A 12,487-nucleotide genomic window follows, 5' to 3' on the forward strand; every position below is an offset into this window, starting at 1 on the left:
AACTCATAGTTAAGCCTTTATCCTAAACCACTTTAATACATTCCCATATTTTGACAATGGGAAGGACAACTATACCATGTATTTGATCTTTGCCTCAAGAATGTGGTTTAATTCGCCGTTGTCTCTCATTTTTATTTTTTATTGGTTGGGGATTCAGAAGCACTTGCATATCTATATACTTCTGGATTCTCTCTATTCTATTTATCACTGAATACATACCAACCAAGTGTTTTCCAATTTCATCTCTTTCCTGACAGTTTTCTAGATGCAGTCACAGGCACCAACGTTCACACTTCCAGGTTTCTGTTCTCTAATTTTAGAGGTATATGTTCATTCCAGGGTTCTCTTCTTTAATTTTAGAGTTATATGTTCATTAGGTGCATGGCCTGCTTCTTCAAGTTGCCACAAAAGTCACTTTTATCAAATGTTTTTCCATTATATAACGTGTATGGTCATTTTCCAATCTCCTCTGTATCAGGGTGGGATTTCTGGATCGATTTCTGGATCAATCAGGATAGGATAGGTTTAAAATAACTCTAAAATCTCAGTGGCCTAACACAACAGAAGTGTGTTTTTTGCTCGCATTATATGGCCAAAACAGGTCAAGTGGGTTTTGCCCCAAATTCACCCAGGCACTCAAGTCAGTGAAGGCTTCAGTTCAGTGATGTTCCTACAATCATTTCAGCTATAGAACTTAAAGTTCTTGCCTGGAGGTGTCACATGCAAGATCTGTTCACATTTCAGTGGCCAAAAAAGCCACATGGCCACACTCAACATCCAATGGGATGGAGAAATACAGTCCTACCAAATGCCCTGAAAGGAAATAACTTATTTGTGAACATCCCCAATAACCACAACATCCATATATTGTTCTTATACTGTACATCCCCTCTGTTACTTTATCTAAGAACATGATGTATGGTTCTTATTTTTGTCTCCCTCCCAGACCTATTGTACAATTATATACACAATTGTCTGTTCAACATTCTACCTGTGTACCTCAGAGGCTCCTCATACTCACTTAGCATAGAAAATCAAACCCAGGAAGATCTTCCTGAAATGCTGTTCAACTGCTAGCATCACCATCCTCCTTAATTTCCCACATTAGAGCCATGAGACATTTTCCACTCACCCTCCCTTACTCTGACCACATCTAATAAATCAGCAAGTCCTACTAAATCTACGTAAGAAATTTCTCTCCACCCCTACTGGTGCCACTCTATAATTTCAATGATCACCATCTTCTCCATGGATGACTTTTCTTTGTTCTTCCTGCCTCCAGTCTTGACTTCCTTGAGTCTGGGACTGGCATTATCTTACTAAAATATAAATGGATTATCAAGAGCAGGGATGTCTTTTATTTACTGGTTAGCCCAAGAGCCCAGCTAGGCATTTAATATATATTTGTTGGATAAGTGAATGAATGAATGAATGAATGACATCACTCCTCTGCTTGAAACTCTTCAGTAGCATCTCCTTGCCTTAATAAAACTCCTTGGCTTGGATTTCCAAAACTTGACAAACCTTATAAATGGCTGACCTGGCCTTTGCCTATTTCCTCACCCTGTCTCCAGCTGTCCCTGCCACATTCTCTACCATCTAGCCATAGTGAGGGTCTTTTAATTCCAGGAATTCTTTAAGTTTCTGTTCATGTTATTTTCTTTTCCCAAAACATGCTGCTTTACCCTTTTGGTTCCTTCACTTGATTCTTACTCATCCCTCAGCCATCATATGATATTGACCTCTTCTGAGAAGCCTTCATTGATCCCTGTAGATGAGGCTGGATTTACAGAAGCAGAGATTGTGTGTATCCTGCCCACAACTGCATTCTCAGTGACTGATACACAGGAGGTATTGAAAAATATTTACCGAATAAGTACAAGAAAGGTTATGGTGAGGAAGTACATAAGCAGCTCCTGCACAATGATCAAAATGAAAACAAGTATCTGCAAGAAGTAAGGAGGAGAAAACAATGTCACTGAGGATCAGCTTGACAGTTCATCAAACACTTATTGCATAAGTGCCAGAGAACAAGATTACTAAATGTCAGCTGTTATTAATATGACTACGCAAGTAAGGACTAATGGACCATTCATCCATTAACTGATTCAGCATATTTTGAGCCTCCACCAGGGGCCAGAAGCTGTAAAAAGTGGTGTGGATGCCAAAATGGATAGATGCACATTCTCCTCTCTAGTCAAGATCCAATTAAATCACCCAGACTCTGCCCACAATCTGGAATTTTTTAGGGAATGTCTTTGACCTGGGAAAGGTTCTTTGTCTTTACCTTTACATGTTCAAAGATCAGTACTGCTGCAGTGGCTCTCCTAGACCCAATTCCAAGCTTTAGTACAGAACCAAATTAGTTTTTAAACATGGATATCAAGATATAATTCTAGTCCATATAAAACTCTTCTACTTAGATTTTCAAAACTTTCAGTCCAATCTCAAGCAAGCAATGAACACACATTTTCGTGACCACAGAGCTATGGATACTTTGTGGCAGAATAATTTAAAATTCCACTTTGATTCCATGAACTTTGGCCCTAGAATAGGAAAACAATTTTGAGTATCTGAGACCAAGACAGAAAAATTAAGTTGTTAACAGGGATCTGAGTATTCAGGCAGATTATTGATCTAACAATGACATTTTTTTGAAACTATAAGAGCTAATTAGTCCTTTAAAGCATAACTTATGAAACAAAATGCATCACGTATTAGTAAACGAGATAGGTAAGTGGGTCTGAGTATGTAATGGGCTAAATGCAAATGCAGGGCAGCACATGGGGAAAAACCCAACAAATGATGACTACAGTTGTCATAAACTCAGTAATTTCTCTTAAGAATTACAGCCCAGTAATTAGGAATTAGTGCTACCTCCACAAAGCCCATAACATGGCTGATTACTTTAACTGTAACATCTCCTATATAAGGGCAAGAAACAATGACACATTTGTTACTTTAAAAAAAATGGCTAAAATGAGAATCTAATTTGCCAAATAAGGAAAATGCATTTTTAAGTTTTATAGGGTACTTGTGTAAGCTTGCTATTTCCCAGTGAGAAAACAAGAAAAGCTCACAAATGTACAAAATGAAGTAACTACCATGAAAAATGATTTGCCAATGAAGTCACTGTGCTGTTCTGTTACCCTAAAAGACCATCTTTTTCCTTTAAATTTCACTTCCAATTCATCTTTAGATATCAGCTGTGTCATTACAGTAACTCTATAGAAGTTTCTATGTCATTTATTCATATGGTATAACACTTAAACTTTTTCAAATCTGCTTCCTCCCATATAAATCAGAACAAAGAAAACAAATGTGTATGGAAGCCCACTGTATTCCCCCTGACTACCCTTAGGACTTGTCAATTTATAACCAGAGAACATGATTTTGACATTCAGGAACTCTGGAGTATCCCGAGGCTGGATAAACTACAATGGAGCCACAAGATGGCCAATTCAATACATGTTCTGTTCACTAAATGGAAAGGAAATAATTAAAAATCCTAGTTTTCTCATCACATATTCATAATAATAGGATCCTTAGAATACTTGACAATTCTCTATATAGTTATGGAATAAATGAAAATGTTTTATTTACATGCTAAAAGTAAAGCCATGTGCTGACATAAACCAAGAATTTATGTTCTTTCAAAAACACTAAAATTGGGGCACCTGCATGGCTCAGTTGGTTAAGCATCTGACCCTTGGTTTCGGCTCAGGTCATGATCTCACGGTTTGTGAGTTCAAGCCCCCATGTCGGGCTCTGCACTCACAGTGTGGAGCCTGCTTGGGATTCTCTACCTCTCTCTCTGCCTCTCCTACACTCATGCTCACACACCCATTCTCTCTCTCTCTCTCTCAAAAATAAATCAACATAAAAAACCCTTACTAGAATTCATATGAAATCTCAATGGACCCCAGATAACCAAAACTCCTGGCAAAACTGGCTTTGGCTGGGGTGGGGGGGGGGGTGGAGAAAAGAAGAGTGAAAGCAAAAATAATTCTGAGAATGCAAAAGTGGATATTAAGTGAAGATGTAATAAAATTATTTTTAAATGAAAGGAAAATACTAAGAACAACTCTATATTAATACATCAGAAAACTGATGAAAACACTTTCTAGAAAATACAAGTGACCAGAAGTAATCTGAAGAGAAAACTTGAACATCCTATTAATGAAATAAAAGCAGTAAAAATCTACCCAGCAAAAACACCAGGCCCAGAGAATTTTACAGGTGGATTTCTTCAAAACCTTAAAAAACATGTAATCCTTATATAATATGGCAAAAGAAAAGCAGCCCAACTCATTTATGAGAACAGAATAATATTTCCTATTTCCTGGGCAATTCAGTGCTAAAGCCATGAAGCGTAACAGTGCAAGATACATATATGGGAGAAGAAAGGCAAAAGCCCCAGGAGGGAGCCAGAGCTCAAACATTGTGAGGAGGGTGCATGCCCAGAAGGGTAGTTCCTGCAGGATGTCAGCTCAGCACTGGGGGGCAAAGGGCATCCCCATGTGGGAGGGTATGGCAGCCACAACAGGAGACTTGTTATTTATAGGGGGATTGATCAAATAAGCATTATAAGAATAACAGGATCTAAGTTGCTCATTGTTGGAGAAGATAAATACAAAGACAGAGAGGGGAAAAGCTAGAATAAACACTGTGGTGTTAGAGTGGAAATGATATTATTAATGTAATCCCACAGTTTTCAGTAGATAGTGGACAGATCCAGAAAGTTAGGAAGTCTCAGAATGATGGGGGTGGGCTGAAGACACATAAGCCAGCTGAAAAAGGTTATTACTGGCCAAATCAGGGATGATTTGTGTATCAAATAATGATAGTACAAGATTATCACCCATGAGTCTACACAGATACAGATAAACATAGACAACGAATAAACTGAAAATTTGGTGAGGAATACAATTTTACAAAGTCTCAAAGTATCTCCACACAACTTACTGATTTATTATAGAGAGAAACAAAACAATTTCACAGTAGAGAGGAATGATGAAAAAACAACAAACAAAACAGAAACAAAAACCCCAAAAAACAAAATCTCTTCAACCAAAGTGATCAAGATTATAATAGGACAAATTAATATTTTGTGCCACTGATAGGATCCGAAAACACTGCCATCACTTCTGTGGTATTCCTGCCAAAGATACATAACTTGAATCTGATCACAAAGCATAGCAGACAAACCCTAATTGCAGATGTTCCACAAAATAACGGCCTGTAGTCCTCAAATGTCAAGATCATGGAAGTCAAGGAAGGATTAAGGAACTGTTTGCAAATTGAAAGAGACTAAAGAAACATGATAACTAACGCATTCAAATAGTTGGGGGGGGGGTGGAATTCCTTGCTCTGTACTTGCAACTTTTCTGTAAGTATGGGCATTAAAAAATTAAAATAAATAAGTGTAATCTCAAAGCCAATAATGACAATAAAATACAGGAAAATTACAGGCTAATTCCCCTTACGACCAAAGACATAAAATTTAGAAATTTTTAGCACATAAAAAAACTATCTTTTATATGTATCACTCACAAGATTTGCAGGATGGTCAGATATCAGAAAAACCTATCAGTGTTGTTACACTAAACTGTATCAAAAAGTATACTGAACTTAGAGAGTAAAAATAAAAATTTAATCACATTAGCAGATTAATAAAGAGCATGATACAAATTTAAAAAGCTATGCATAAGTTTTTTAAACATCTTTAGGCAAGCTAGAAAGGGGGAATATAAAAACACAATTAAAGATATTTGTTGGGGAAAAAAATTAAAAGCAAACCTAGTTAATGTACAACTTTAAATATGATTCCCTTTAAAATCAGGAACAAGGAATCAGGAACATTCTTAAAGTCTACGTTGCCACTTCTTTTCAAAAACATATTGCAGTTCCATGGGGCATCTGGGTGGCTCAATTGGTTAAACATCCAACTTCCTTCCGCTCAGGTTGATCACTGACCTGAAGTTCAAGCCCTGCTTCAGGCTTTGTGCTTACAGCTCAGAGCCTGGGGCCTGCTTCAGATTCTGTGTCTCCCTCTCTCTGCCCCTCCCCCGACTTGCCCTGTCTCTCTAAAATAAAATAAAAACATTAAAAAAATTTTTTAAAAACATATTGCAGTTCCAGCCACTGCAAAAAAGACTAAAATAAAAGGCATAAGAAGTGGAAAAGGAGAAAAAAAACCCTTGTTATGATGCTATAGAATTATAATAGCATGGCATTGGCAAAGAGATAGCAAATAAATCAATTTGGTCCTAGACATAAATTTATTTATATGAGTTATGGCTTTATAATAAGAGAACATGTTATCAATCAGTGTGGAAAGGATAAACTATGAGAAATTGATGCTAGGCAATCTGTATAGGAAAAAATATGAAAACTATATCCATACCTCAAATCATGATACAAAAAAAGATTAAAAACATAAATGTGAGGTGACTGGGTGACTCTGTTGAGCCTCTGACTCCTGATTTCAGCCCAGGTCAGGATCTCACAGTTCATGAAATCAAGCCCCACAAAGGGCTCTGCACTGACACCACAGAGCCTGCTTACGATTCTCTCTCCTCTCTGCCCCTTCCTGACTCAGTGCGTGCACTCTATCTCTTGCTCAAAATAAATAAACTTAAAAAAAAATGTGTATGTAAGTCAAAAATTTTAACACTTATTAATTTTAACTTATTAATTTTAACACTTATCAGGATTAGGGAGACTTTTTTTTAAAGCACTACATTGATGATTTCGACACATTAAAATGAAATCATCTGCATGACAAAAGAAAAAATGAAACGTGACATGCCATTTGCACGATATGACAATGGAGTAATATACACAGAACATATAAAGAAATCTTACAAATCATTAAAAAACACGTCTAACAGATAAAAAGCAAAATAATATGGCAAAAAAACCCCAAACAAAAGATACTTAACGTCACTAGTAAACAAGAGGTGCAAGTTAATAGTACAATAAACTATCACTACATACCCACTATACAGCTGGAAGGGACAAATTTTCATATGAAGTAGGAGGGTGGGTCAGTGAAAAAGAACTATAAAATGTTAGTGGATTGTAACTTAATACAAGTTCAAGAGCAATTTGGCAATGCCCCATGATTGCTCAATTTATTTCTGGCTAGAGAAACTCACATGTATAAGGAAGCACTATATACTGCAGGCAAATAGCAAAAAATTGGAAAGAACTGGTCTAACCATTAGGAAATGAGTAAACAGTTACTTTTTTTCCACATGAAAGAACAACTAAAATGAATAAATCAGATCTTTGTAGCTAAATGTCAAAAACAGGGTAAGTTGTAACACCAAGTTGCAAAAGGGTACAGTATGATACCCCATATATAAGTCATCGAAGCTTACAAAATACTACTATATATTGTTCATGTATATACACATACATGGTAAAAGTGTTAAATCATACAATGGAATGATACCCACAAACTTTAGACACCTCTGGGAAGGGTAGAACCTCTAAGGGCTTGATCCGGTCTGTAATGTTTTATATTTTACAATGGGGGTGTCTGGCTGACTCAGTTGGAAGCATTCAACTCTTGATCCCATGATAGAGAGTTTGAGCCCCATGTTGGCTGTAGAGATTGCTTAAAATAAATAAATAAACAAAAACTTTAAAAAATAAAATCTGAAAAAAAACGGTAACTCATTAAAGGTAAATGGCTAACATCTCTATAGAAAAGTGTTGGGAGAAGATATCTGCCTCAGACATAACCGACAGTGGGTGCTGGGTAATGATAATTTTCACATACGGAGGAAAATGCCAGTGTTAAAACACTCCAGAGGGGAAAGCAGTCAGTGAGGTGAGGGACCAGTAAGCAGGATGCTTAGTTGCGAGGTAATTTATACACTGAAATAAAATGCAAACCAAGGAGAAATGCCTTCAAGCACCAATTATATTCTAACTGATGAAATAAATGCAAATTCCAATTTAACAGAATGAAAAAAAAACCAAAAAAACAATTAGCCTATCACATTCTGTCATACCACTACAAACCCACCATAGACGCTTCTAGATGGCAGTCCAGTGTTGATCAAATCCACATTTTTTTGAACTGAAGTACTTATCTCATTTTGGGGTTAATTTGTAGTACCTTCCCCCCAAACAATTAAATTTACTCACTCACTGAATAATTATTTGTTGAATCTCTGAATATAAACAACATTTTGCCAGAAGCTATGGAGGAATGAGAGGAGACTGAGCTCTTTTCTTCATATTCATTTAATACATATAACTATAATATAGTTACTGTTTTTCTGATCTTACAGATAAATTGAAATTCAGAAAACTTAAAATCGACCCCAAGTCACCATGCTGACATAGTATGAGCCAGAATTCAAATTCCATTTGTCAGACAACCTCAAAACCCATATCCTTTCCACTAAAAAATTAGCTCTCAAGCCCAGGGGAGATCTTAGGTCTAACTGTCCTGTTTTACTTTATGTGGGCTATACTCACAATATACCATGAGTTATGTTTTCCCACGAAACCACACAATAGAATCAGGCTAGAAGAATATTGTCGTAACTTTTGAACCAGTAACTCCTATTCTATGATTTAGAAGATAATGAAAGAAAACCTGAAAAAAAAATTTAACTGCTCCAAACCAAGAAGATTAAAATATTAGGGTGCCTGGGTGGCTCAGTCAGGTTAAGCCTCTGACTCTTGGTTTCGGGTCAGGTCATGATCTCAAGGTTCATGAGTTCGAGCCCTGCCCTGGTCAGGCTCTGCGCTGACAGTGCAGAGACTAATTGGGATATTCTCTCTCTCTCTCTCTCTGCCTCACCCCTGCTCTCTCTCAAAATAAATAAATAAGCAACAAAAAACAAATTTAAAAAATTAAGGAACAAAGTTAACAACTAAAATCCTCCACACCGGGCATTGTGCCAAGAACTTGACATACACTTCCAATATCAAATTACCACATTACCACACATAACATGGGCATCGTGAGCTTGTTTTACAGGTGAGAAAACATCTGTATATAAGTAACATGCTCATATAGCTAGTTATGTGAAACCAGTATCTAAACCCAGGTAGTCAGATTCCCAAGTATGGTTAATCACTAACAGTTTTATCAACTTTTTTATATCCAGTAGGAAATGTATTTTAGATTGTGATGCAATATGCACATACACACACAAAAGTAAAGCAACTTCTACAAAACGCTTTTACCTTAATAATCTGTAGCAAGAAAAAAACCTGTTTTTAAGATGCTGGTTTTGAGTCAAGAAATTAATCTCATGAATCACGATTGAAAAATGCACAGTGCTTAACTGCTTCAAAGATACTGTATTTATTACAACTATAGCAGGAAAAAAAACCTAAATGGAACTAAATGGTTGGCCACAGAGGTAAGAATTATGAATATAAAAAATTGTTATTCGGAGAAAATACAATATGCACATTGCTTAGATGATGCGTAATGCTTATATACATAGAAAATATATAAATATATAATAGCTGTCTTAAGGTAAAAAAAAGTATAAGCAATTACATTTTTATTTTTAATTTATAAAGGCTTTTATTTTAACTTACAAACTGGGTAGTTAAGACACCAGATAGTACTTTGCTTTTACTTTCTTGGCGCCAAAGCAATTGACCAATGTGTTCTTTCTTAAACACCTGTTCCAGATCATGGTGCAATGTTTTCCAATTACTTGCATAAAGCTAGCAAAATTTTTATGCCAAAATACACAGACAATAACACAAGTTAAAACAAAAAATCCTCTCCTAATATTTTTATAAGTGAAAAGCTGGAACCAAATAACTTACAATATTAAAAGAGAACAGAAGTTTGCAAACACATCCTAAAGCCACACACATTTGAGTGTTACAGAAATATGCCCCATCACCCAGTGCCTTTGACACCTCCTCTGGAGCTCAAATCTCTCTCAGACTTCAAGAGGAGGGAGTGGGGCCACCTGTCTCAGGTCTGGCCCTGGCCTCCTCATCTGCCAAAGCCTCACAGTACTGTGCTGGCCAGTCCTTGGGATCTTGATTATGGACTTTGGCCACAAACTTAAGAACTTTCATCTTGCTGGTTTCCAGGTTGGTTCGGGGACCCCACTGGAATTCATAGTCTACAGGATCAGTGTGGGGTATCCGCCGGTACTCCAGGTAACGCTGTCGCACAAATTCTTCGGTAATAAGTTTCTTTGGGTCCCCAAAAACTAAATGCTTCTTTGTGGGGTACACCCCCAAGCGACGCAGGAAGTCCCAGACCTCCGTTTCCTTGATGGTATTGCCCTTCATAAAGATGAGACCTAAAACAATCATCAGGAGGCCGGTGGTGGGCGTGCCCTGATCGCCTCTCACCTCAGCATCCTCCTCCACCGGTTCCAGAGTGTTGATCAGGATGTACGTATTGCTTTTGGGTTCCAGTTCCACCAGCTTGTACCCGAAGACATACTCGAGGCGCTCGGCAGCCAGTTTAAGGAGATCAGGGAAGATGTCCTTGTAGTCCCCGATAACGTGCTTCACTATGTCAGTGCGCTTGATCGGGATCTTCTTCTGGTCCTTAATCAGCAAGAACTGCACTAGCTCGGCCACCTTCAGCTCCAGCTGCTGCTGGGACCTGGGCCCCACCTCGGGGGAGGCCTCGGCCCGGCGGCCGCCCTGCGACGACGTGCCCCGGGCCTCCTGGGAGCCTCCCGCCCCGCGGGAGGTGCTCGGGGCCTCCTCCGCGGCGCCGCGGGCCCAGTCCCTCTCCCTCTCGGCCTGGGTGTTAGGGCGGCCCCGATTCCTCGGTTTCTGCAACATGTCCCCAGCGGCGGAACCCGTAACGGGCGGCGGCAGAGGCGGCGGCGGGACAGCAGCACGCAGAGGGAATTGTGGGTCGGCGTACGGCACGTCTGGGCGACCTTGGGCGGGGCCGGGGGGGGCGGGGCGCGTTGCATCACGGAGACTGCGCTTGCGTCGGCGGAGACTGCGTCTTGCGTCACAAGGGCTGCGCGTTGCGTCAGGGGCGTTTGCCTTGCCGCTGCGCGTCGGCCGAAGGAAGCGGGTGGTGTCTGTGATTCACCTCGAGTCACAGCAGTGGCTTTTGTTGTAATTAAAAGTGTTGTCCTTACCAAGCCCCCCAAATAGAGGACAGGAACCAAAACTCCTAAGCAAGTGTGCGGCTCGTTTTAGGACCACACGGACTCCGGCAAATACTGCAGAAGTATTACGAGTTTTAAAATCGCGAGTATTTTCAGATGGAGGGAACTCAACGAATGTGGGAGAAAAGTAAGGGGAGGAGGAAGGTAAGAGTGTGAAAGTGAAGTAAAAGCATTTCTCTCTACATACAGCGACGTTGAAAAAATAAAAGACCCAGATGACTCAATTTGCTTTGCCTTTGCCACCCCCACCCCTCGGTGCAGGTTCAAACCGGCCTAAACATTTACCACCAGTTACTTTTCTCTAATGCCCTGAAGAGTTTATTAAAAACGAATGTTTGATAAAGACAGGCTTACCTTGTAAACAGGACTCTTAACCATGTTTTTGCTATTGCAGTATTTATAATTATGCATTAAACTCCCCCTGCTAGACAACCAGGACAAACCAGCACATAAAGCACGTTACAATCAAGTGTTCTTGCTTATTTCTCTTGGAAAGCACTTGCTCACGTAAATTGCGTTGGGCCCACAACCACAATTTTAGCAGAAATGAGTAAGAATGCTACAAACAGAAACGTGCTCTCTCAAGAGATTCTCAGTTAATTTTGGGCATCACTGATCAAGAACTGCAATAATGCGAATCTCTTAAATTTCTTAATTTTTAATATATTAGCCTTAGGGCTCAAAGAAAAGAGAACCCAGGGGTATCATGTGCAACCCTAATAGCCAACATGAGTCATTTCATTAGCTCAAACCATCTGCAGTCTGCTGCCATTACTTCTACAGATCTTAGCAAATGTGTTCCTTTTCTATTTACTGACTTGCAGAGAAGAAACTGAATTTCCTGCTTTATCTTATTGAAAGCAGCGCCTAGAAAGTGGGAAAACTCTTCAAAGAACCAAATCAAACTGAGTTCCTCTTTAATGCAAATATATTCAATGGAAAGCAATTCAAAACACATTATTTGAATAATAGCATCAAAACACAACCTTATTAAAATTTCATTAAGTGTTAGTAACATAAAATTTTTGTTTGTAATTCAATATGAAAATGCAATCTGATAATGGCATTGGAACTGCAATACTAAATGTAAAATGATACTCCATGTTGTGATGCAAGTATGCTAAAATCTAGTGAGCTATGAGTAATAACTCTGTTCCACGCAAGATCTAACAATATATCCTCAAGCATCTGTCTTAATGACAGAAGCCTACTAAGAAAAACAAATATATCATCAAGGCACTCATTTTTTTTTTTTTTTTTACAATGAGAAAATTCATCTCCATTTTCCTTACAAATTTGGGATTCATGTTAAACCTCCTACAATAAAAAATTCTGCAAAAGTTCCC

At 38.6% G+C, this 12,487-nt stretch overlaps 1 protein-coding gene across 5 annotated transcripts in view; it reads right to left on the reverse strand.

Annotated features, from left to right (window-relative positions):
- Positions 1–12,487, reverse strand: part of ENTREP2 (endosomal transmembrane epsin interactor 2) — a 475,240-nt gene that overhangs the window by 148,276 nt on the left and 314,477 nt on the right. Inside the window, exon 1 of one of the 5 annotated variants that reach the window (XM_086711381.1) lies at positions 10,357–10,906. The exons of the other annotated variants lie outside the window; for them this stretch is intronic. Within the exon in view, the coding sequence (XP_086567507.1) occupies positions 10,357–10,800 (444 nt within the window). The 5' untranslated portion in view covers positions 10,801–10,906. Of the gene's footprint in view, positions 1–10,356; positions 10,907–12,487 lie in introns of those variants that run through there. 5 annotated transcript variants of the gene reach the window in all.

The sequence above is a fragment of the Puma concolor genome, chromosome B3 (genome assembly GCF_028749965.1).
Source record: "Puma concolor isolate L17-30 chromosome B3, mPumCon1.1.hap2, whole genome shotgun sequence".
NCBI lineage: Eukaryota > Metazoa > Chordata > Mammalia > Carnivora > Felidae > Puma > Puma concolor.